Consider the following 27,766-nt stretch of genomic DNA (forward strand, 5'->3'; position numbering starts at 1 on the left):
GTGTGTCCCGCCCTGGTGGTGTGTCCCACCCTGGTGGTGTGTCCCGCCCTGGTGGTGTGTCCCGCCCTGGTGGTGTGTCCCACCCTGGTGGTGTGTCCCACCCTGGTGGTGTGTCCCGCCCTGGTGGTGTGTCCCACCCTGGTGGTGTGTCCCACCCTGGTGGTGTGTCCCGCCCTGGTGGTGTGGTGGTGTGTCCCACCCTGGTGGTGTGGTGGTGTGTCCCACCCTGGTGGTGTGGTGGTGCGTCCCACCCTGGTGGTGTGTCCCGCCCTGGTGGTGTGGTGGTGTGGCAGCGTTAGCTTCGCTAACACCAGTCTACACCACCACACACACACCACTTCGCTGGGAATGGCCGCTGTAAACTTGTGAAGACAATGGTACCTCATCACTACACCAGCAACCAATCAATGGTGGTTGGTCATTATAGCAGCAACGGTTGTCAGCGAGGTCTGTGGCTGACGGTGCAATGATTGTCTTGCACCGCACGTTGGTAGTGGGAGCAGCCTAGTCACGTGGAGCGGTCACCTGCACGGGACTAACTAGGCTGCTCCAGGTGACATGTGGTGTGTTCTGTCGCGCTAACACCTGTCCTCATGATGGTGACATGTGTTGTTGCAGGTGTGGTGGTGGTGTGTCTGGACTGGTGGGGCGGCGTCAGTGTTGTGTAGCACACCCGTCTCTTGCTGCCTGTCTTCAACATATTAATAGTAGGAGATCTGCAGCTTTCACGTTGTAGTGTAATAATATTTGTGTAGTGTTTGTCATTACCTGCCTGGTGGTAATGGGGTTTTGAAATTACTTAATTAAATTAATATATATGTATTGGTCATACACATGTGACTTAATATATGTATGCTCCATGCTGTAGTGTAGATGAATGGTAATTGTTCTGCTTAATTAAGGATGTTGCGGCATGATAACTGTAATTCACTCTACTGAGAATTTAAATATAGTTGTCACACTATAACTTAAAAAGAAAAATTACTTTGCCATCAAGAAACACATCAAGAATTGTGCACCACCTACTTCACAAAGCAGAAAATAACAACCAATGCAAAATAGTGAAACACTGCAACAAAACAGCCAAGTTGCAGTACTGGAAGCAAGACACTTTAATGAAACATATCTAAATATCAAAATTCAAAACATAACCATACAACAAAAGGTTTAATTATACACAACACAGGTGCTACCCTACACGAACACCAACCACGCCACCCCGTCAACATGGCGTGGAAATTCAACATACAAAATCTTACTGAAGCGACCTTACGAGTCATAAATACTCATACTCCGCCCAAGTAAAACAGAAACAAGCAACACTTAGTGGGCCAGCAAGAGGCTTAGGGCCCGCGCAGGAATATCCCTGAAAAATAGTCAACATGGGCGCCACACTTCAACATTATGAGGCAAAAGGTTCAACAATTACGACAGGAGATAATACAAGTCACCAGATGCAGTCTGGTCGTGACGAGCGCTTCCCGAGTCGCTATTTGTTTTATGCCGCCTCGCTGATGCCGTACCGGACAACTCTTCATTACCACTCTAGTGTCACAGCTGTGTACTGTGCATTGATAGTCTGAAGATGTTCACATCTGCACACAAAACAGCGCAATTGTGTAATTATAGAGAGTGTGAAGAACGCAAAATAAAGAAAAGGAAATGTACGAATCCACAAGGGCCGTGACGATGATTCGAACCTACGTCTGAGAGAATCCCAGACGCTGCCTTAATCGACTGAGCTACGACATGGTTAAAAGAACTGCAACCGGGAAATCATCCTGACCTATCGCGGGGGAATCGTGTAAAACCCCGGTTTGTGCATGGATGAATTGTGTAAGAACCTGCTTTGTGTCTCGGAGAGACTGCAGGACCCGCGGTAGGTCAGGATGATTTCCTGACCGACCGGTTGCAATTCTTTTAACCATGTCGTAGCTCAGTCGATTAAGGCAGCGTCTGGGATCCTCTCGGACGTAGGTTCGAACCCTCGTCACGGCCCTTGTGGATTTGTTCATTTGATGCATCACGCTATTGTGATTTTTGTGTGTAAAGACCCTCTGTCCTGCGTGAATACCAGCATTATCCTCACTTAATAAGACTTAATTGAAATCCTCAGATTAGGCAAAATTATAATTAATTTTGTCAATAAAGATGTTAATAATAATAAAAAAGGAAATGTAAAAAAGTGTACAAAGGAAATGTATATAAAAAGTTGAATACATAACCTTCCCCCTCCCCCGAAAACTGCAAAATATTACAAGAACGATAGAAAACATTACGGAAACAAATAAATTATGACTATTTACCGGGTAGTTGTCTTCTATAAAACATTATTCAAATAAAATTTTATCCCTAAATTATCCCTCCAAGTTCATTTTAATTCTTTGTTAGTCTCAAAAGATCCTAAAAAAGAGGGATGATGACACCATCTATTTCCCAACATTCCTATACACAACCACACCATCACCAGCGATACTGTCACCATCACCAGCGATACTGTCACCATCACCAGCGATACTGTCACCATCACCAGCGATACTGTCACCATCACCAGCGATACTGTCACCAACACCAGCGATACTGTCACCATCACCAGCGATACTGTCACCATCATCAGCGATACTGTCACCATCACCAGCGATACTGTCACCAACACCAGCGATACTGTCACCATCACCAGCGATACTGTCACCATCACCAGCGATACTGTCACCATCACCAGCGATACTGTCACCATCACCAGCGATACTGTCACCATCACCAGCGATACTGTCACCATCACCAGCGATACTGTCACCATCACCAGCGATACTGTCACCATCACCAGCGATACTGTCACCATCACCAGCGATACTGTCACCATCACCAGCGATACTGTCACCATCATCAGCGATACTGTCACCATCACCAGCGATACTGTCACCATCACCAGCGATACTGTCACCATCACCAGCGATACTGTCACCATCACCAGCGATACTGTCACCATCACCAGCGATACTGTCACCATCACCAGCGATACTGTCACCATCACCAGCGATACTGTCACCATCACCAGCGATACTGTCACCATCACCAGCGATACTGTCACCATCACCAGCGATACTGTCACCATCACCAGCGATACTGTCACCATCACCAGCGATACTGTCACCATCACCAGCGATACTGTCACCATCACCAGCGATACTGTCACCATCACCAGCGATACTGTCACCATCACCAGCGATACTGTCACCATCATCAGCGATACTGTCACCATCACCAGCGATACTGTCACCATCACCAGCGATACTGTCACCATCACCAGCGATACTGTCACCATCACCAGCGATACTGTCACCATCATCAGCGATACTGTCACCATCACCAGCGATACTGTCACCATCACCAGCGATACTGTCACCATCACCAGCGATACTGTCACCATCACCAGCGATACTGTCACCATCATCAGCGATACTGTCACCATCACCAGCGATACTGTCACCATCACCAGCGATACTGTCACCATCACCAGCGATACTGTCACCATCACCAGCGATACTGTCACCATCAACGACGAAATAATTTATAGATTTAACGAGATAGTTAGCATATTATATATATATATATATATATATATATATATATATATATATATATATATATATATATATATATATATATATATATGCGAACAAGCCTGAATGGTCCCCAGGACATATGCAACTGAAAACTCACACCCCAGAAGTGACTCGAACCCATACTCCCAGAAGCAACGCATCTGGTATGTACAAGACGCCTTAATCCACTTGACCATCACGACCGGACAAAATGAGGTGATAGCCGAGGCTATTTGAACCTCATTTTGTCCGGTCGTGATGGTCAAGTGGATTAAGGCGTCTTGTACATACCAGATGCGTTGCTTCTGGGAGTATGGGTTCGAGTCACTTCTGGGGTGTGAGTTTTCAGATATATATATATATATATATATATATATATATATATATATATATATATATATATATATTCTTCTTTAGGAATTGTATTTTACTAATAACTATTACATTAATTCATAAGTAACAATAATTAATAATGCTCTTTTTAAACGAAAAATGAGTTCTCTTTTTTTATTTATTGTTTTACTATTAACAAAAGTGTAACATAGAGTATTAAATTATTAATATTAATCTTTTAAAAAATTAACAAAATTTAATTTATAAACAGTATTTTGCTTGTAAACAACAAGGAATGTCGATGTGAAATTATAAGCTTCGGATCATATTATAAAACATAAATATATAAAAAGAATGAAAAAATGCGGTTATTTTATTCTCAGTGAAACTTTTGGTGTGGCAGCAACAACCTGGGGCCAGATTCACGAAAGCACTTACGAACCTGTCCATCTTTTCTCAATCTTTGGCGGCTTTGTTTACAATTATTAAACAGTTAATGAGCTCCGAAGCACCAGGAGGCTGTTTATAACAATACCAACAGTTGATTGGCAAGTTTTCATGCTTGCAAACTGTTTAATAAATGTAACCAAAGCTGTCAAAGATTGAGGAAAGATGTACACGTTCGTAAGTGCTTTCGTGAATCTGGCCCCAGGTCAGTAGAGGTGTGACATTAATCCCTGGAAACACAAACCCTAACTGTCTCTATTTTCCGCTTCTTACAACTTATAATAAAGTTGTATTATACAACTATTATACTAAATAAATAACTATTATACTAAAGTTGTATTATGTAACTCCTCACTCAGTTATAACTTATAATAAAGTTGTTACATCTTGGCTTAACGTGTTTATGACGTATTAGAACGTTGTTACAACTTGCTATATTGGGTGTTATAACTGGTTAGGAAGTGTTAAAACTTGTTCGAACGTTGTACCAACGTCGTAGTTTCGGTGTGTGTTTGGCGGGAAGCGAGTATTTGGATATTTTGGGAGTCATCCAGGCATGCATGCAGCTCTGGTTTCATTGCTAAGTCAAGTCCTATAATCAGACTTGACAAAACTTATCGCTGAAAACAATGACTCGCAGGCATATGTCGATGAAAATGCTGTTAATAATGCTGTTGCGAGAATTTTCTGACAGTCAAAAGTGTCAGGAATGGAATTTTAGAGTTTTTAAACCTAATTTTTTGTGTTAAATCTAGTCACTAACCGATCTCTTTCACCATTTTCTAGTTCAGCGTTTGAATCGACAAATTTTTGCCTTCAAATTGCAATGCTTTGTAAATCAGTCAATTGCATCTCAAAATTATCCATCCCACTGCAACATTTCCAAATTCAGTTTGTCTTCTGTTACACTGTCTGAACACTTTATGAATTTTACAGTTACTTCTAATGACTTGAACTCATTAAATGTTAAAGAAAATTTTTCAGATGTTGATTTACTGTAGGTCGAAAACTGCATTTTAAGGCTAAGAATGTCTATTTTCTCATGAATTCCAATATCTGTCCCCTGCCATTTGATTTTGTTAGGTCAGAGAAATATTTAAAAATGCCATTGTCGACAACACATTTAAAAATATTTACTTTATTTCAAAAGTTTTAATGTTATCAAACATAACATAAAGTGTTTTACACACAGAAATCACACTAGCCTGATGCATCAAATGAACGATGGCAAAACATAGTGTTTTGCCAGAATCTGTAATTCGGAGCTCAAGTCATGTAAATATGAGGAGAAACTGTGAAAAATATAATTCTACAAATCCAATCAATATCAGATAAGTCTTGACAAGAAAATTTTTCATTCGTGAAAAACTAATGATTTTCATCCAAACATTCAACAAAACTTTTAAGGCCAGAACCTCCACTGAGCCAACGAACACTGTTGTACATTAGTACTCGTGTGTACACCGAATTCTCCTCTCTCAGTAAATATAATTATCTTGGTTACAGACGATAACAATAACGTTATTAACATATCTTAAGTCACAATAACGTGGCTTAAGACGTGAAGACTGCACCACACACCAGAAGATGAGGAGACGACGACTTTGATTGTTGCCGCCGGCGGCGGCTAGTTTATTGTGCACCCCATACTCATCCTGTGAGCGGTAGCGCAAAAACATTACAGAGGGCACAAAAGGTCTTTATCAGACCTCATCTTAGATTATTACATAAACAATTTCATCTATCCTTCACACCTTGACGACGTTTGGGTCCGTCCTGGACCATTAGCAAGTGGTGACGTGGTTTAGTCTTTATATCTTGGTCACAGTTTTCATCACTTCTTCAATATTATTTTATTATAATATGTCATGAACGTTACATCCTCAGGAAAATATACAAGGTAGAGAGGACACGAGTATACTGTACTAAAATGATATGCCTGGTATAACATATAAGCGTGGGTTCATCTTACCCCATCACTCCTGTTATTGGGGATGAATAGTCCTTAATCATCAAAATCATAATCTTCGTTATTAATCAGTGAGTAACGAATTCTAGGGTAAGATGAAGCGGGTGATCACTATCTAATGCCATGGAACCTTCCCAATGGTTCTAAGTTCAATCAAACAGCTCAATGTTCGATGTCAAATTCATTTGATACGAGTGTTAATCAATAGGGCTGACGAATAACAATGGCTTCAAGACGACCAAACACCAGAAGATGGAGAGACGAAGACGTTTGGGTCCGTCCTGGACCAGCATCAAGTCTTCAGCCCCGTTATTGTGACTCGTCGTCTGTGATGGCCTCAAGTGTTCACTGCCTCCTACAGTCAGTAGTGTGTGTGGTGTCTGTCGTACTGTTTACCATGTGCTCATGATTCAAGAAGGTGTTGCGGGTTAGTGAGTGGTGGTTTGATTTCTTTTTTCTGAAATTGAAATGTGAAATTCCTACTTAGTGTTAACAATGCAACTCATCCTCTCATATAATACACCCCATTTTTGTACACAATGGTCCCCATCGGATAAAATACTGCGTACTATGAACAGTAGCGTCTCAAACATCCATGTTTTCTATGTGCAGGTCGGTTAGGTTAGGTGGGTGGCTAGGGCTTGAACGTTTTAATACCCTGTATTTTGTCCGCTGTGGCAAGTCAAGAGGATGGGCTGAGCAGCGTGTACATTGTAGCTGATGGTGGCAGAGCGCACAGTCTTCACAGTTGTACTGATACTCATATATTACCTTAGTACACTTCACCTTGTCCCAGGGGGGGGGGGGGAGTGTTGTTCTTCATAATCAAGAAAGCTGTACAAGGGTTGTTATTGTCAATGACTAGACCAACCTGAGTGTTTTCTCTGCAAGGATTACATTCCTGTCAATTGCATCCCTTATTGCCTTTCCATACGTCAGACAGGCAGGGGGATAAATATATCCTTATAGTACACTACAATGTCCTCGCTTGTGGTTCGATTATTATGAGTCTAGTGGTTATTTAGCGTCTTGCTACTGATATCACTTCTAATATAAAGATATATACACACACACATGAATAATATACACATTGACTTGAGAATGGTCCAGGACGGACCGAAACGTCGTCGTCCCTTCAACTTCTAGTGTGTGGTCTGGCCAACATACTTCAGCCACGTTATTGTGACTCATCGCCTGCATATCAATATACACATTATTATCCAGGTGCGCCTTGATAAGGGTACAGGACGGACCAAAACTTGTTCACTTCCATTTCACTTCACATGTGTGGGTTGGGTTAATGGGGACTGTTTTGATTTGTTAAAGAGCGGAAGTATCTCAAAAGGTTGGGTGTTGAGGCCCATGTACGGCTGGAATCATTCCGTCACAGACAACTGTTTGTAACCAAGTGAACAATAATACTGACCAGAGTTAAGAGTTACAGTAAACTCTCAGACGATGTATTGTGACAACTATTATTGATGTTTAATTCATACGCCATTTAGAGAGCGCCTAAGAGTCAAGTGCCTCGTTGAGAAGGCTATTAGACAGTGCTTTGAGTAGGCGAGTCAACCGTTATCTTATTTGTTATCACAATCGCATCGTTAATCAAACTTTCTGCCAAATTTATCAAAGCTGTTAAGATAGTTAACTTATCTACAAAGATATCACAATAATGTGATGGAGTTTACCTGGAGAGGGTTCCGGGAGTTAGTCTACTCCCCGAGCCTGGCCTGGACTTGTAATAACTTGATCCAACAGGCTGTTGGATCCTTTAAGCCTTTACATTTCCAAGAACCCGAGGATCAACGTCTCCGCGGCAGGGTCTCTGGCCAAGTCTCCTGATTGGTGGTCTGGTCAACCAGGCTGTTCGAAGCGGCTGCCCGCAGCCTGACGCATGAATCAAAGCCTGGTTGTTCAGGTATCCTTTGAAGGTGTTCATCAAGTTCTCTTTTGAACACAGTGAGAGGCCGGCTAGTTATGTCCCGTGTGTGTGGAGGGAGTGTTGAAGTCTTCGGCTTTTAAAAGATAAAATTATCTTTTTCAGCGTACCCTATTGCAGCTCTGCTTTACAACGGGGCTATTTTGCACATCCTGCTTTGCCTCCTGGACTCAAGTGGTGTTATTTCTGTGTGCAGATTTGGAACCAGTCCTTCTAGCATTTTTCAAGTGTAAATTATTATGTATCTCTCCCGCCTGCACTCTAGGGACTAGAGATATACAAAAATTTAAGTGGTCCCAATAATTTGGATGTTTTGAGCGGATTCTAGCAGTAAAAGACCTCTGCACGTTTTCTAGGTCAGCAGTTTCTCCAGCAAGTGGGCAAGAGAAAATGATGTCGACCGCCCACCATATATTGACTACAACCAACCTTACCCAAAGAATTAAAACAATAACAAATAAAATTGAAATGTTAAAATTTCGATGAGTATAAAGAAAACTATTGAAGAAATGCTAATAATTTCTTATTATATGTACGTAAGTAAATAAGAAGCATATCTCGAATTTCAGCAAAGCATGAAGGCAAAATGTTTCGCGAAAATTGTCCTGCAAAATAATTGATTGGCGTCAGCACCGTCTCCTGTACCCTTAGGGTCACCATCAACACTTATACTCAGAACTACAAATAAAATGTTCTGCATCCTTATCATTAGTTGTGTACAGAATAGTGGCCAGCCCAATACACTCCCAGTAAGTGTGGGACAACTGATACACTCCCCCAACACTTGCAGTAGACGAGAGAAAACGGTCACAATCCCCCTATTATGACCAGGGTGGATAATGAAATATGATAATGTTGCAAACAGATAAAGTGAATACATTGATTCTGGAGGCAGTTGAGCCTGTATTGCTGCCAGACGTATAAATGATTATTACCACGTAAGCTTCTGGTGAGTTTTAAGAAAAGATAATGTGTAAATTAGTGAATAAATAAACCGCCAGAAGGGTACATTATATAGTGTGACAATGTAAGAAATTGGTGGTCAAATGAGTCAGCGTAGACTGTTACTGTATGATCATTTGGGCTACTCGGAGGCACTGAGGGAACGTGGATTCAATTGGTAATTGAAATGGAGGGCGAGCGGTCGTGTTTTGTTGACTCCTGGGAGTTTGTCTCATAAGTCCTAAGGAACTCTGTTTAAGTATTGGCCACAGATCTACTTTAATAACTAATCTTACAGTATGCAACTCTAATCTTGCTCCACTGTTATTGTGTTTGTAGCACTGAGTTTAGAGAGGATATTGTTATGTCTGTTGGAGGATATTCCGACTGTACCTTCTTCAGAGGTGTTGACCAAACCACACACTAGAAAGTGAAGGGACGACGACGTTTCGGTCCGTCCTGGACCATTCTCAAGTCGATTGTGGACGGGCCGAAACGTCGTCGTCCCTTCCCTTTCTAGTGTGTGGTTTGGTCAACATATTTCAGCCACGTTACTGTGACTCCTCGTCTGCTTCTTCAAAGATTTTTTTGGCCTGGCAAGAGTGTTTGGTGTGTGAGCCTTTATCCCTGTCCCAGGAAGAGTCTGGCCATAGAGTAAATAAGAACAAGCAGTGCCAGGAGTTTTGTCATGGGAAAGAGTTCTGTGATTAATAAACCATAAAGTACACATACTAGTTATTCCTTGTGTCCAGTGTGGAGGAGTCTATCATACCCTGAAGCAGGTACATTTGTGTAAATGTGGCCCCCGAACACTTTCCTTGCGGGCCGGGCCTTGACCCACCCCACCTAGAGGGCTTGCTAGATTTTATTTTTAAAATAAATGCGGCAGCCCTGGAGCACAGTATAGTGGTGGGTTTACAGTGAGTATACCACAACAAGTTTGACAGCCCCATGACACCCCAACACTGCTTGATGGGGTTCTGGGAGTTCTACTCCCCGAGCCCGGCCCGAAGCCGAGCCAAGCTCACAGGGTTGGGGGGGATAACTGCCACCATCTCCCCAACACTCACAGTGAGGGATAACTGTCACCATCTCCCCAACACTCACAGTGAGGGATAACTGTCACCATCTCCCCAACACTCACAGTGAGGGATAACTGCCACCATCTCCCCAACACTCACAGTGAGGGATAACTGTCACCATCTCCCCAACACTCACAGTGAGGGATAACTGTCACCATCTCCCCAACACTCACAGTGAGGGATAACTGTCACCATCTTCCCAACACTCACAGTGAGGGATAACTGTCACCATCTCCCCAACACGGGCAGTAAGCGAGGGGAAAAACTAGGAGTGAAGGACTTACCTTTCGTTTGGTCTCGGTGAAGGGGAGGGCCAGCCAGGGCATGTCGCTGAAGTAGTCCTGGAAGGTGGTCTCCTCTGTGTCGCTGCTCACCAGGATAACCTCCAGCTGGTGCTTCGTGTTCTCCTTCAGGTGCTTGTAGAACGCCACCAGCTGAGGTGTGAATGCCCTGTGGGAGGAGGAGGCAGACGAATGTTATCTATTGTGTATATGATTGTTACCGGAACCCGCTGATGAACTCACTCGGGGCTGTTATAGAACATTAAATAATGTTAATTTTCAGTAGAGTTAATTAAGTTAACTATCAGTAGAACGCACTAGGCCAGTTTGACTAGCACTTGGAAGGGATATGAGGACGGAAGGAAGGAAAAATGTCCAAACACTTTAGATCATTGGGGGATCGAACACCACCACCCTGCAAGAAGCGAGGCCGTTGCTGTACTGGCCAGTCCAAGATTGGTGAAATATGGATGCCACGCCAGGAAAACAGTGCACAGTATGATGGCATAGAGACCACACATTATGCGGCCATCTTCTTCCCTAATAATCTTTCAGACCACCAAATCTCCCGCAGGTTAGTTATCAACTTGCAGCAAGAAAGAAATCTTGCATCAAAATTTCCAATATTAACACACACACACACACACACACACACACACACACACACACACACACACACACACACATTAGTAGGAATGCATTAGGAAGTGATGTCGTGGAGGCTGACTGCATACACAGTTTCAAGTGTAAATATGATAGAGCCCAATAGGCTCAGGAACCTGTCCACCTGTTGATTGACGGTTGAGAGGCAGGACCAAAGAGCCAGAGCTCAATCCCCGCAAGCACAATTAGGTGAGTACACACACACACACACACGGGAAGGGGGGCCTCGTAGCCTGGTTGATAGTGCACAGGTCTCGTAATTCTGTGGCGCGGGTTCGATTCCCGCACGAGGCAGAAACAAATGGACAAAGTTTCTTTCACCCTGAATCTGAATGCCCCTGTTACCTAGCAGTAAACAGGTACCTGGGAGTTAGTCAGCTGTCACGGGCTGCTTCCTGGTGTGTGTGTGTGTGTGTGTGTGTGTGTGTGTGTGTGTGTGTGTGTGTACTCACCTATTTGTGCTTGCGGGGGTTGAGCTTTGGCTCTTTGGTCCCGCGCGTGTGTGTGTGTGTGTGTGTGTGTGTGTGTGTGTGTGTGTGTGTGTGTGTGTGTGTGTGTGTGTGTGTGTGTGTGTGTGTGTGTGTGGTGTGGGGAAAAAAAAAGTAGTTAGTAAACAGTTGATTGACAGTTGAGAGGCGGGCCGAAAGAGCAAAGCTCAACCCCCGCAAACACAACTAGGTGAATACAACTAGGTGAATACACAAAACTATTGAGAAGAGTCAAGACATATAAATTATAAATTGTGATGCACTGGAAACGGACTCGGACACACTCCAGAACTGGTCTGAAAAATGGTTCCTAGAATTTAATTCAGCCAAATACGAATCTGTTTATTAATCTGCTTATTATTAAATTAATATAATTATCAATATTGAATAATTAATATATTAATACTAATTATATTGATTAATTTAATAATGTAATTAATTAAAACTACTAATCTATTAACCTAATTCAAATTATTGATAGATTAACCTAATTACAATTATTAATCTAAATATTATTATTATTATTATTAAAGTTCTAAATTAGTAATTAGTAATATTAAAATTAGAATCTGTATTATTAGAATGAAATTGACTGAATTCTCCTCTAGAATTTAGCACTAGCTACGCAGGTTTATTGCCTATGCCTGTTTGAACTTCAATTAAGGTGTGATCTGAGTAACAGGTATTTGTAATCATTATGTTCCTGATCAATTCATCGTTATTGGTGAAAATAAGGTCTAGTGTGCGTTATCTTTTCTAGATCAGGCTATTTGCTTAGTTTAGGCTACTACTTGCTTAGTTTAGGCTACTACTTGCTTAGTTTAGGCTACTACTTGCTTAGTTTAGGCTACTACTTGCTTAGTTTAGGCTACTACTTGCTTAGTTTAGGCTACTACTTGCTTAGTTTAGGCTACTATTTGCTTAGTTTAGGCTACTACTTGCTTAGTTTAGGCTACTATTTGCTTAGTTTAGGCTACTACTTGCTTAGTTTAGGCTACTACTTGCTTAGTTTAGGCTACTATTTGCTTAGTTTAGGCTACTACTTGCTTAGTTTAGGCTACTACTTGCTTAGTTTAGGCTACTACTTGCTTAGTTTAGGCTACTACTTGCTTAGTTTAGGCTACTACTTGCTTAGTTTAGGCTACTATTTGCTGGTTTAGGACAAATCTTTCGCGCATCCGTAGTAGATCATTGGTGTGTGACTGTTCTGTTAGGCTGCTTCCCGTTATTCTCTCAGATATAACTGTCTGATACGTTCTTCCATTTCAGGCGCCGTAGGTTGAAGTCTCCAAGCAAGATGATTTTTGAGGCTAGATTTGTGATGTTTTATATAGTGTTCTATTTTCATTAAATGGTCTTTAAACTGGCGAGGATTAGCCTCTGGTTACATATATACAAGGACAATAACCACACTAAGGATCCCTATTTGATTATCAGCACTTCCACCTTATCATTTGTGGTGTTTAGCAGCTCAGTACAGATGAGTTTGTCTTTGCTGTAGAGGCAGACCCCGCCCTGTAGCCTGTGTCTCATGTCATATCTGAAAAGATTGTGCTCCGGTATCCATATTTCACTACCATAGTAATCGTTCGTGTGAGTTTCAGTTAGGGTTCACATACAGAATTTGCCTCATTAAGGAGACCAGCTATAAAGTGGGATTTGTTTGATTTGCGCGTTCTTATAGCCGGAATTTTGGCAAATGAAAATGTTGTTATCGTGTTTGTGGAAATGCTGCATGTTTGGAGGGGCAGGTGGGGGTGACGATAGACAAGGAGGGGCGGATGGTGGAAGAGGAAAAAGAAAATAATTAAGGAAAGAGAAAGACGGGGATATAAGAGAAGAGAGGATGATCTGGGACAGAGCGGCTGGAAATTTTTTTCCAGAGAGGAGTGCCGGTGAGAGTTGAGGGAGACGCCCCGGGGACCACTGCCACCAACACCAGAATTTTGGTTAAGGAAAAACTGGAAGGTGTTTAAGAAAAGCATTTCAGAACAAATGTGTGTAGAGGAAAGGAAGACCTGAAAGACAGTTTGGAAAAGGCTGAACAAATTACAAATGGTCTGGAATACTGTGAGGAACTTTGGAATAGTTAGAAAATCAAGGAGGTTGAAAACAAACTAAGAACTGGTAACAATTAAAATGGGTGAACAAGTGGAAAGAGCCTTAGTAAGGCTTAGGTTTCTAGGTTTAGAAAGGCTGGAGAAAATGCGGTGAACGGCCTGGAAATGCTGTATTAGGTTTAATTATCACCATATTATATATAAATGCTAACAATTTACGCGCCAATTTTGAGTATATTTGCGCATGTGTACACATAAATAAAGGGGAGAAGAAGCAAGACGGGTGTCAGCAGCAGCTGCGGGAGGAAGAAGTGAGGACGCAGAGGTTAAACGAAGAGTAAGACAATGATAGGGAGGGCGAGGGAGGTAGGGCGAGGGGGGGGGGAAGCCTGGAAAGCTGGAAAGACAGCAGCGGCCAGCCTCCCAAGAGGAAAGACAGCAGCGGCCGGCCTCCCAAGACGCAGTCACCAATCTTAACAAACTGTGTATTAAAAAGTGGTTTGTTCTCATATATAAATTAATATTACATAAAAACCCTATGTATAGTTAGGCGTAGGTTAGGTTAAGTGTTTAGGTTCTGTTGATAATTATTTGTATTTGAAATACGTTGGTGAAGCAGTTATAGAATTGTGGTTCGAACAGAGGACGTGAGCGAAGCACTTGTTCCGGAAGTGTTCGGACGTCATCAGTTGTGAGTCGTGTGTAGACCGCTTTTCATTCATAAACCTGCCCGTCCTCGCATGCAAAGTTCCAAGCTCGTTAATCCAGCCACCAAACCCCCTGTTTATGAAGGAAAAGCAGTTTATACACACGACTCACAATTAACAGATGACGTCCGAACACTTCCGGAACAAGTGCTTCGTTGATGACTTATTGGAACCACAACGCTATTATATAAATGCTTCACCCACGTACTACAAATAATCGCCAACAGAACCTAAACACCTAACCTAACCTAATCAATATGTACAGCATGCTTATAATATAATAAAATTTATTTATATTTGAGAAAATTCCTGTTTTGAATGAACAGCATATTAAAATTGATGAATGCGTCTTTCGGGTCGACCGCTGGATGGAATGGACTTGGTCTGAGAACGGGATGATATCAAGCAATTAACCGGCGCCTTAAAAGTCCTCGAAATGAATCTCAAAGAACCCGACTTGCGTCTTTACCCTGACAAAGAAATGTTCTTAATGGAATTACTGATCACTGATGAATCCCAGTCTCACTATAACGAACCACAGACCTCGTATTTTAATGTTGATAATGTGAAGAAATTGCTGTTAGATCAAGTTCCACCCAACCAATCCAACCCATTGAACCAGAAACAAAAAATCTTTTCGATCTTTTAAATTTGTTGGTGTGAAGAATTTTCTTTGCATTTTAATATTTCCAGTTCATTAATGTGAAGATTTGCATGGTCACCTTCCACCTCGTTATTACAAAGTTTTTCCTGCACCGAATCTGACGGTGTCAGAGTGTGTGTATTTGCCTTATATAATGAGGGTAATTATTTTCAAAGACGGTATGTATCATTAGCACGCTCACTCGCTCACACACACACACACACACACACACACACACACACACACACACACACACACACACACACACACACACACAGAGTAAATGCAAAGTAATGAAACTAGGCAGTGGAAACAGGAGGCCAGACACAGGATACAGAATAGGAGATGAAGTACTTAATGAAACGAACAGAGAGAAAGATCTAGGAGTTGATATCACACCAAACCTGTCTCCTGAAGCCCACATAAAGAGAATAACGTCTGCGGCATATGCGAGGCTAGCTAACATCAGAACGGCGTTCAGGAACCTGTGTAAGGAATCATTCAGAATCTTGTACACCACATATGTAAGACCAATCCTGGAGTATGCGGCCCCAGCATGGAGCCCGTATCTTGTCAAGCACAAGACGAAGCTGGGAAAAAGTCCAAAGGTATGACACTAGATTAGTCCCAGAACTAAGAGGCATGAGTTACGAGGAAAGGCTGCGGGAAATGCACCTTACGACACTGGAAGACAGAAGAGTAAGAGGAGACATGATCACAACCTACAAAATCCTCAGAGGAATCGACCGGGTAAACAAGGATAAACTATTCAACACTGGTGGGACGCGAATAAGGGGACACAGGTGGAAACTGAGTACCCACATGAGCCACAGAGACGTTAGAAGGAACTTTTTCAGTGTCAGAGTAGTTAACGGATGGAATGCATTAGGCAGTGATGTGGTGGAGGCTGACTCCATACACAGTTTCAAATGTAGATATGATAAGAGCCCAGAAGGCTCAGGAATCTGTACACCAGTTGATTGACAGTTGAGAGGCGGGACCAAAGAGCCAAAGCTCAACCCCCGCAAGCACAAATAGGTGAGTACACACACACACACACACACGCAACCGTTGATTGACGGTTGAGAGGCGGGACCAAAGAACCAGAGCTCAACCCCCCGCAAGCACACACACACACACATATACATTTGGAGGCCTGACGGCTGAGTGGTTAGCGCTCGGGATTCGTAGTCCTAGAGTCCGAGGATCGATCCCCCGGCGATGGCGGAACAAATAGGCAGAGTTTCTTTCACCCTGATGCTACCGTTCATCTAGCAGTAAATAGGTAACTGGGAGTTTAGACAACTGTTACGGGCTGCTACCTGGGGATGTGTGTGTGTACTCACCTAATTGTGCTTGCGGGGGTTGAGCTTTGGCTTTGTGTGTGTGTGTGTGTGTGTGTGTGTGTGTGTGTGTGTGTGTGTGTGTGTGTGTGTCTGTGTGTGTGTGTGTGTGTGTGTGTGTGTGTGTGTAGTAGATATAAGAGGAAAAAAAGTTTGTTAAAAAGGCGGGGTCCAAGAGCTAATAGCTCTTGGACCCATGAAGTATCCCTCTACTCCATTCCTTAGTTTATTGCACTTATTAACCTCAGTTAACTGCCAACAGTTAAGATCTTTTGCGGCCATATGGCTCATCTGGATACGTAGTTTCCTGCGTTGTTCCTTTGTTTGTGTCTCTTCTCCACATCATGTAGTTCTGTAGAACCTGCCCAAAATCCAAGATAACTGTGTCAGGCGTGGAACGTGGACCTTTCTCTCAGCTGCTCCTGCGAGTCTTAAGGTTGGCTCCGCTTGTCCGCCATTCTAAATTTGCTCTGGTGTGCCTCTCAAATGACTGCACACTGTCAGCCTTTTCTGGAAATGCGGCCATCAAAGTCTGCCCCATGGATACTAACAGAGGAATCAGAAGCACAATGCTTGCCACTACTCTCCATGTTCTATAACTGGAAACAGGAGAACTACCAGAAAATTGGAAGACAGCTAATGCAGTCCCGATATGCAGAGGAAGACAGAAGGCACTAAACTACAGGCCAGTTCCCCCTCACTTGCATACGATGCAAAATAATGGTGTAGATTGTGAGGGAAAAAGTAGTAGAACATCTGAGAGAAGGAACTTTGTAACACATCACCAGCACAGGTTCAGGGATAGTAAGTCTTGCCTCACAGGTTTAATACAATTCTATGACGAGGCGACCAAAATAAAACAAAGAGAGGGATGGGCAGACCATATTTTCTGGACTATTAGAAGCATTTGACATAGTGCCTCATAAGACCAGTGCATAAGTTGGAGAAGCATGTAGGAGTAACATGGAAGGAGCTCCTGTGGATAATACTTGGAATACCTAATAACAGGAGACAGAATGTTACTGTAAGGGGTGAAACCTCAGAATGGCAACGTGTCACTAGCAAAGTTCTACAGGATTCAGTTCTTGGACCTATCCTATTTCTCATAAATGCAAATGATCTTCCAGAGGGAACAGACTCATTCTTAATGTTTACTGATGATGGAAAAATATGAGGAGGATTAAGACAGAGGAAGACTCCAAGAGGTTACAAGATGACTTGGACAAACTGAAAGAATGGTTCAACAAATGGCTACTAGAGTTTAACTCAAGAAAGTAATAAAGCTAGGTGGAAGGAGCAGAAGACCAGACATAATGTACAAATGGGAGATGAAATCCTCCATTAAACGGACAGAGGGAAGAATCTAGTAGTTGATGTCACGCCGAACCCGTCTCCTGAAGCCCACAAGGTTCATCATGTAATGAATCATTCATAACATTTTATATCACACACATCAGCTGATCATTCCTGGAATATACAGCCACAGCATGGAGTCCACATCTAGTCAAGCACAAGACAGTTGGAGAAAGTTTAAAGGTATGCCATCAGACTAGACCCAGAACTACAAGGTATGAGTTATAAAGAAAGGCTTCACGAATTGAACCTCGTGTCACTGGAGACAGTAGAGTTATGGGAGACAAGATTATCACATATAAAATTCTCAGGGGATTTGATATGATAGATAAAGGCAGACTATCTAGCTTCAGTGGTATTCGCAAGAAAGAAGGTAGACACTGAGTACCCAAATGAACCACACACATTAAAAATAATTGTTTAAGTTTCAGAGTAGTTAACAAGTGGAATGCATTAGGCAGTGATGTGGTGGAGGCAGACTCCATACACAGTTTCAAACGTAGATATGATAAGAGCCCAATAGGTTCAGGGAGGCCTGGACAGAGGGGTGGGGTGGCTAGGGGGGAGGCTATTTGGCATTGGCTTATGATTTTGAGGGGGGGGGGGCCTGCTTGTGTAAAATTGTTTGTAATTACCATTTTATAAATCGTTATCGTTATAGTTCTTTTATTCTGTTGTGTTACTTGCATGTCTATTTATGTATAGGTGTGAACATGTTTTATGTATGTACATGTATACACCTGTACATAAATCATATATATTTATCACTAATTACAAAAATAATTAATAATCAGTTTGAAATGAGGCCAACATTTCCCATCTGGCGTGAGCCTATTACCCGCTTTGCACGAGTCAAGAGACGTGAACACCAGTTGGTCGACGGTTGAGAGGCGGGACCAGCCAGACGAAGCTCACCGCCCACAAGCACAATTAGATACGTACAAACTCCTCTTGACTTTGTATCTCTGTAGATACAGTCCCGCGCTCACTGACAGCTTTCCCCTCGACTTCCGTCCAATCTCACTAGTGGCTGTAGCAGAGGCTCGACCGGATGAGTGAAGGACCACAGGCTGTTTAATCTCCCGAGGAAAAGGGTCGGCAGGGGTACCCAGGTTAGCTAGATGCACTCAAGGGGGCAGTCAGTGCCTTCAGGCGACCACCATCTCCTCCGTGAGGTATGGGCAGCGAGTGACGTGTCCTGGGTGACAAGTGGTCCTGGCTGGCCACCATCTACTGGTTCTCTTGCGTCACATTCCTTGCCAGCTGCCTGCCCTTCCTCGTGATGACTCGGCTGTGCCCCCGCGCCAGCTTCACTTGGATAGTATGAGGACTACGAGCATGTGGACTGAATTAGAAGTGTAAATCAGATAGGACGTATAGTAAAGAAAATCAAGAGTAGGATTTATTGCTGGGTAAGTATACACACACACACACACACACTCGCGTGGGGCCTCGTAGCCTGGTGGATAGCGCGCAGGATTCGTAATTCTGTGGCGCGGGTTCGATTCCCGCACGAGGCAGAAACAAATGGGCAAAGTTTCTCTCACCCTGAATGCCCCTGTTACCTAGCAGTAAATAGGTACCTGGGAGTTAGTCAGCTGTCACGGGCTGCTTCCTGGGGTGTGGTGTGGGAAAAAAAAATAAATAAATAAATAGTAGTTAGTAAACAGTTGATTGACAGTTGAGAGGCGGGCCGAAAGAGCAGAGCTCAACCCCCGTAAAAACACAACTAGTAAACACAAACTTGTTGGAGTTTTCCAACATGATGACAGAAATCAAACAAGAGAGGAGAGAGGGATGGGCAGACTGCATATTCCTCGAATGTCAGAAGGCATTCGACACAGTCCCGCATATAAGACTCGTACTCAAACTAGAGAAGTAGGTTGGTGTATCTGTTAAGAGTCCTATGGTGGGTCAAAGAGAATCTCTCAGGAAGGAAGCAAGAGAGTTACATTGAGGGCAGAAACATCAGAGTAGAGAGAGGTTACGAGTGGATTACCACAAGGGTCGGTTCTAGGACCCTTCCTGTTTCTAATATACGTCAATGACCTGACGGAGGAGACTGACTCCTTCATATCAATGTTTGCAGATGATGCAAAACTAATGAAGAGTCAGGACACTAGATTGTGATGTATGGCAAACCAATTTGAACACACTCCAGAAGTTGTCTGAAAAATCTGCTAGAATTTATCCCAATCAACCAAATGCAAAGTTATGAGAATTGGAACAGGACTGCAAAGACCATTGCAGCGGCATTGGATGAAGGGAAGACAGATTCTTCAATCAGAAAAGGACAAAAACCTGGGAGTGGACATAACCTCAAATCTGATGCTAGAAGCCCATATTAGCAGAATAACTACTCCAAAGAACTGCATATGGCATACTGGCCATCGTCCGTGCATCCTTCAGAACCTTGGACAACGGGGCTTTCCAGGCCCCGGGCCTGGAAAGCGAAGATGAAACCTCACTCTTGAATACTCCTCTCCTGGATGGTTCCCCGACATGAAACTAAAAAAGGTACAAAGATATGCAACGAGACTCGTTCCTGAGCTGAAGGGATTAAACTATAGGTAAAGACTGAGATAATTGCACCGTACCACACTGGAGGAAAAGAAAGTAGGGGGGTATCATGATAACAACATATAAGAAGAAATTGACAAAATGGACAAAGCAGCACTGTTCAAAAGTAAGAACAGCACAACAAGGCGCCATAGATGGAAACTAGACACAAATAAGTCACAGAAACATCAAAAAGAACTTTTTTCAGTGTTAAAGTTATCAATAAGTGGAATAGGTTAGACGTACAAGTCACTGAAGCCAATTCGAATCAAAGTTTTAATGTAAATATGATAAAAGCGAGAGAAATGAATCATCGCATCAATCTAAGAACGTTCTAGAGGCTTAGCTCGATCCTGCAAACACATGTAGGTGAGTACACATCATAACCGCACTCCTCTACAAACACAAACAATAAAAACATGTCACTCGCGCCGCAAGACGCAGCAAGGAACCAGGCATCTGGACCTGGGGTCCCATTAAACAACTGGTCTCCAGGGGCAGAATTCATCAAGCAGTTATGCAACTACTTAGGAAACATAATCTCGGTCTTGGCGGTTTCGCCGCGATTCATCAAACAATTTACGAACGTCGACCTTACTAAGACGACTGCTTCTATTTCTTTGTTATGATAGTCGTGTCTGCTTAATCATTTCAGTTTTTCTTTCTTTTGTAGAGTCGTCTGCGGTCTTTTTCTAGAGTGGTCCTCTTTCTGACCTTCCGCAGAGGCACTTGCTTCAAGCAGACTTTATACGCTTATATTCCTTACGTAGGAGTTTTATTACTTAAGACAGTTTCCCACAGGATGTTTGCAAGTTACATATTTGTCCCTTAGTTAATCCTCTAATTGTTAAAATTGAATTGAATGACCAATCTCGCTAATTAATTCTTTTAGACCTATTACGAGTTTATTACTATAACTATTACTGATGTTAGTTTCAACTTTATTGAGCTTGTGATCTGAGTGTGTAGTATCTGAGATTATAATGTCCCTGATTATTTCTGGTGTTTGTGAAGATGAGGTCAAGAGTATTTTCTGTTATCTGCTGACTGAGTGAAAATCTGTCACGGACTCTCAATAGTTCTCTGGTCCACTGTTGGTTATGTCATGGTTGATTTCCTACTATAATGTTATTGTTTGCCACCTTAAATTGGGCAGACTGAAGCCTCCAAGCTTCCATCAAATATCACAAGCTTCACTGTATCAAACTGGAATCCAACATCACTTTGAATTACCGTGGAAGGCTTTAGACAGAACCTATAAGCAAAAAATGATGTGTTCGGGAGACAGCAAAGGTGCTCTGGGAGACTATGGGTCTCAATGCTGGACACTACATTTGAACCTCTCTTCAATAATGTTAAAACAGTTTAAAGGAGAAAAACAAAGTGTTTAGTGGTTGAGGCCACAAGAGGTCTCTCCTGCATTACGGATGCTGCCAAATAACCACACACAGAGCGCCTGACTGCTAAGTGGACAGCACCTCGGATTCGTAGTCCTGAACTTCCGGGTTCGATTCCCAGTGGAGGCGAAGTCAAATAGGCAAAATGTTTCTTTTACCCTGATGGCCCTTTCACCTAGCAGTAAAAAGGTACCTGGGAGTTAGACAGCTGTTACAGGCTGCTTCCTGGGGGTGTGTAACAAAAAAGGAGGCCTGGTCGAGGACCGGGCCGCGGGGACGCTAAGCCCCGAAATCATTTCAAGATAACCACATGTTATGTATCTAATAACTGGCTCATCAGAGTTTACAAGCGAAGTAAGTGTGTAATATGACTGTCATGACAGGTGACCCTGGGGGCGCTTAGAGTTTACCTAACACACCCAATATGGCTGCCACCTCACCACACCGCACTGACTACGTCCTCGACTCACTATCGGGGATCCCCCGGGTTCGATCCCCCGGGTTAACAAAAATGGTTAGGCATGTTTCTTTTCACCTGATGCAACTGTTCACCTAACAGTAAATAGGTACCCGGGAGTTAGATAACTTTTGTGGGGTTGTATCCTGGAGAAGGACAGCAGTTCGCCCTCGGGGGACAGCGATACAGGACTAACGCATGTACAACCTGTCCTCCTACAACGTCACTTTTCGCTCGTATGCGTTACATAAGGCCAAAAATCGTCAAACTAGAAAATGGACGCTGCTCGTGAAAGTGACGTACTGTCCCGTTTCCTGTTTTTGGGTCCTCTGGTAGGTTAGGATAAGGGCACTTTATATTGACAGTTTTCTTGACGTTAGGAAACCTTAGGAGGACGGGCTGTGTGTGTGTGTGTGTGTGTGTGTGTGTGTGTGTGTGTGTGTGTGTGTGTGTGTGTGTGTGTGTGTGTGTGTGTGTGTGTGTGTGTACTCACCTATTTCTCACCTAGTTGTGTCTGTAGGATCGAGCACTGACTCTTGGATCCGGTCTTTCGAGCCATCGGTTGTTTATAGCAATGACTAGGGTCCTATTTCCCTATCATACCTAGTTATAAAATTATGAATAGTATTTGCTTCCACAACCTGTTCCTTAAGTGCATTCCATTTTTCCACTACTCTCACGCTAAAAGAAAACTTCCTAACATCTCTGTGACTCATCTGAGTTTCCAGCTTCCACCCATGTCCCCTCGTTCTGTTACTATTCCGTGTGAACATTTCGTCTATGTCCACTCTGTTAATCCCCCTGAGTATTTTATACGTTCCTATCATGTCCCCCCCCCCCCTCTCCTTTCTTCTTTCTAGTGTCGTAAGGCACAGTTCCTTCAGGCGCTCCTCATACCCCATCCCTCGTAACTCTGGGACGAGTCTCGTTGCAAACCTCTGAACCTTTTCCAGTTTCCTTATATGTTTCTTCAGATGGGGACTCCATGATGAGGCGGCATACTCTAAGACTGGCCTCACGTAGGCAGTGTAAAGCGCCCTAAATGCCTCCTTACTTGGGTTTCTGAATGATGTTCTAACTTTTGCCAGTGCAGAGTACGCTGCTGTCGTTATCCTATTTATATGTGCTTCAGGAGATAGATTAGATGTTACGTCCACTCCCAGGTCAGGTCTCTTTCTCGCGTCGTCACAGGTAGGCTGTTCCCCTTCATTGTGTACTGTCCCTTTGGTCTCCTGTCACCTGGTCCCATTTCCATAACTTTACATTTGCTCGTGTTGAACTCCAGTAGCCACACACACACACACATTATGTGTGTGTAGTCACCTATTTGTACTCACCTATTTGTGCTTGCGGGGGTTGAGTTCTGGCTCTTTGGTACCGCCTCTCAACTGTCAATCAACTAGTGTTCAGGTTCCTGAGCCTATTGGGCTTTATCATATCTACATTTGAAGCTGTGTATGGAGTCAGCCTCCACCACATCACCCCCTAATGCATTCCATTTGTCAACCACTCTGACACTAAAAAAGTTCTTTCTAATATCTCTGTGGCTCATTTGGGCACTCAGTTTCCACCTGTGTCCCCTAGTGCGTGTGCCCCTTGTGTTAAATAGCATGTCCTTGTCTACCCTATCAATTCCTTTGAGAATATTGTATGTGGTGATCATGTTCCCCTAACTCTTCTGTCTTCCAGCGACGTGAGGTATAACTCCCGTAAGTAAGGTGTGTGTGTCTCTATTTCTATATATATATATATATATATATATATATATATATATATATATATATATATATATATATATATATATATATATATATATATATTGTACCTAGTAGCCAGAACGTCGTACTCGGCCTACTATGCAAGGCCCGATTTGACTAATAAGCCAAGTTTTCCTGAATTAATATATTTTCTCTATTTTTTTCTTATGAAATGATAAAGCTACCCATTTCATTATGTATGAGGTCAATTTTTTTTATTGGAGTTAAAATTAACGTAGATATATGACCGAACCTAACCTAACCTATCTTTATAGGTTAGGTTAGGTTAGGTAGCCGAAAAAGTTAAGTAGGCTAGGTAGTCGAAAAACAATTAATTCATGAAAACTTGGCTTATTAGGCAAATCGGGCCGTGCATAGTATGCTGAGAAGTACGTTCTGGCTACTAGGTACATTATATATATATATATATATATATATATATATATATATATATATATATATATATATATATATATATATATATATATATATATATATATATGGTTCCTGTGCCAAACCTTTCCTACCTTATTGAACCGTTAAGCGTTGACCCAAGAGGCGCTCCACCCCTGGCGACCTTCAACACGACAAAACTTAATTAAGCTAATTTATTTCCTTCTCCAGCAATATACTCAAGTTTACTGAGGGTCCCATGGTGCTGAGGCAGCTCTGGGGACCTGGGGACCTGGTGGTTACTGGGGATAACCACCAACCATCATCGATGCAGTTGTGTCCATTTTGTTATATATTTATAGCCCCTTTGAAAAGCAGCTGATCAATAGAGCCGAGAGAGAGAAGTATCAACACAAGGGCCCCAGACGCCTCTACACCCTGTACCCGAGGGGGCGTGGCTGGTCGGCCTCTCACCTGCTCCAGATACAACTCGAGACACACCTCCTCAGGTTACCTGATCAATCATCAATCAGGCTGCGAGCAGCTGCGTCCAACAGCCTGGTTGACCAGACCACCAGAGACCTGGTCTCTGACCAGGAGGCCTGGTCAGAGACCGGGCCGTGGGGACGCTGATCCCGGAACCATCAACAGGTATTCAAGTAGGTAACAAATTAAAAATAACTTTAGCAAGTCCTTAATTTTGTTTAATGTCTGACATAAAAAGCCGTCAAAACAAGCTCAAAAAAGCATTAGAAATATATCAATGATTGTTTCTGGATAAACCGTCATATCAGTTTAGTGTGTAAGTTACCAACCCGTCCTCTCAATTAATACGTCGTTACGGTCACCAACGTGCTAAATGCAGCGTGCTATGGAAAACAGCGGTCTCAAAATTCCCTTTCTGTGCACCAATTGGGTAAGTTGAGTGACGTGGGTTTGTGCGTTTAAGGTCAGGTTAGGACCTTGGATTTTGCTCGTTGTGACAAATCGGGCTGATTTATCCCTCGTGTTGAAGCACACTATCAGATCTAAGAGACAGTTTTTACATTAAGAAAATGTGGCTTTGTTGTCTGTCTCCTTCACCCCGCGTCCTATATTGAAACCTGTCAGGTCAACACGTGATAAATGCTGTTTACATTACTCATACTTTTGCAACTTTATGACCAAGATGACTTTATGACCAGGAGGCCTGGTCGACGACCGGGCCGCGGGGACACTAAGCCCCGGAAGCACCTCAAGGTAAGATCGCGCACCATTCACTTACAGTTTCAAATCTAAAAGGTTCCGTTTAAGACACTGAATCTGAAATAATAAGGCAAGATATTTTCCGCAGGTGGTAATTGGACATATGTAATGGTATAGTCGTGAGAGTAAGTGTGTCTGGAGGAGCGCCGTCTCCCACCACCATTCACACGAGAGCCTCACACAAAACAGCGGTCTCTAGTTTTTTGAGACCGCTATTTTCCATAGCACGTTGCATTTAGCACGTTGGTGACCGTAACGACGTATTACCTTCACCAACACGCTTCTGGACCATCAAGCGCACACATGACTTTATCAATGTACTATAACCAAGTCCCTCTTAACATATAGAAACAAAAATGTGAACATTCCTGGAGATCTCCCACTTAGGCTTTAATAATATATAATAAATGAGAATAGTGAGTGAGACGGACATTGGGTGTGTGACAAGGAGCCTGTTTGTGTGGCTCACGTCTGAGACAGTGGACGACGAATGTGTTTGGTGTCCCACATTACTTATATTTTGGACCAACGCCAACATCGTGGTCAAGCACTATTAGAAGCGTAGCCTAGTACGGTACAAGTTTTATTTTAATATATCTTAAATGAACTTAACACTTGTAGTCCTTCATTTATTTATTTATTTATAAATATACAAAAAGGTACATTGGGATTGTGATGATAAATAGTAGTAATTACATTCTTGTAAAGCCACTAGTACGCGCAGCGTTTCGGGCAGAATAGTATATCTCAGTATATACTATTTCATACTAGTATATACTATACTATTTAATAGTATATACTATTTCATAGTCTATCTCAGCTGGAATAAGATTTGCGATCTTGCGCAGATAAAACCTTGCTCTATTTATCTCACCAATCTCGTATTAGCTCCAGAATCTTAATTTTTTGGCTCTTATGAACATTCCGTAAACTGAGATAAACGGTTGTAAAACTGTGGGCAAAGTTCACCACCTTCACCGTGAAACTCTGGAAAACGGGAAAATTCAATATTTGCTGCCAAACACGCGCCGAGTCGCAGAGTTGACATAATACCACTAAAGGAGCCTTTTAATTTTTCCTGTCGCGTGACTGAGGGAATATACCGGACTTGAATTTAGTTAGTATGTAGGGAATATATCTTGAAAATTGCAAGTACTTTACGACAGTGTCGAGGGAGAAAAGGTAGTTTATTACAGTGCCAAGATAAGGGTTAGCATATAAATGTTGAATTTTGGTACTGTATGCATTTGGGGACAGGCAGACGTGTGTGGTTCTTAAATGTGTTAATAAATACATAGCTTCTAATTATCTTATTAAAAACAAAAACTCAAGTAGTGAAGATAATGTGGACTGAAATAGATTAGGGAAGTTAACAGTGGAGTGTGTGGGTGGGTGGTGGAGGGGGGGAGTAGGGGGTTGGGGGTTTAGGGGGTAAGGGGTTAGGGGGTGAAGGGTGGGGGGGGGGGGGGGGGTAAACATACACCTGACTCAACGGCGTCACAGGAAGTGAGGTCATGTTTGCCAGGTACTACATCAGAGGCGGTGCCTTATTAGTGTGCCTGTTTGTCCCTGTGACCTGTAGCGCAGTTGGATCACAAACGAAAGATCCCGAGTTCAGTTCCCGTGCAGTACGGAGAGGTCTGGGAACATTTCCTTACACCTACTGCCTTTGTTCACCTGGCAGTAAATAGGTTCCCGGGAGACAGGACTGTTGTAGGTTGCATCCTGGCTAAAGTCAGTTGAAAGCCTAGGTCCTAGTTGATCGGAAGGAATTTTTTGAGAGCGTCCCAAATTGGCGAAAATCCTCTAAAAAATTCTCTCGTATGCCAACGAAGAAAAAAAATGCTTGGAAGAAGTCTGTTTGGGTTACCAATATTTTTTTAATGGATAGTTTTAGGAATTGAACGTTAATAACTAGTAATTCAAAGAAATCAAGTTAATGAACTGGGAACAATAATGTCAGACTGCATTTGGGTGATCACCTCACCCAATGCAGGTATAAAAAATCGAAGATGTTTAAGCTCTATTCAGTTATAGTTCAGTTGTGTGTGTGTAAACTAAAGTCTTTGAAAATGTAATAAGTTTTACGAAACGCGCTCA

General features: G+C 42.6%; 1 protein-coding gene across 1 annotated transcript in view; it reads right to left on the reverse strand.

Annotated features, from left to right (window-relative positions):
• LOC123760408 (nucleoredoxin) overlaps positions 1-27,766 on the reverse strand; it is a 562,715-nt gene that overhangs the window by 518,099 nt on the left and 16,850 nt on the right. The window contains exon 3 of the mRNA XM_045746085.2: positions 10,605-10,770. Within this exon, the coding sequence (XP_045602041.1) occupies positions 10,605-10,770 (166 nt within the window). The remainder of the gene's footprint in view (positions 1-10,604; positions 10,771-27,766) is intronic.

The sequence above is a fragment of the Procambarus clarkii genome, chromosome 39 (assembly GCF_040958095.1).
Source record: "Procambarus clarkii isolate CNS0578487 chromosome 39, FALCON_Pclarkii_2.0, whole genome shotgun sequence".
NCBI classification, from domain to species: domain Eukaryota; kingdom Metazoa; phylum Arthropoda; class Malacostraca; order Decapoda; family Cambaridae; genus Procambarus; species Procambarus clarkii.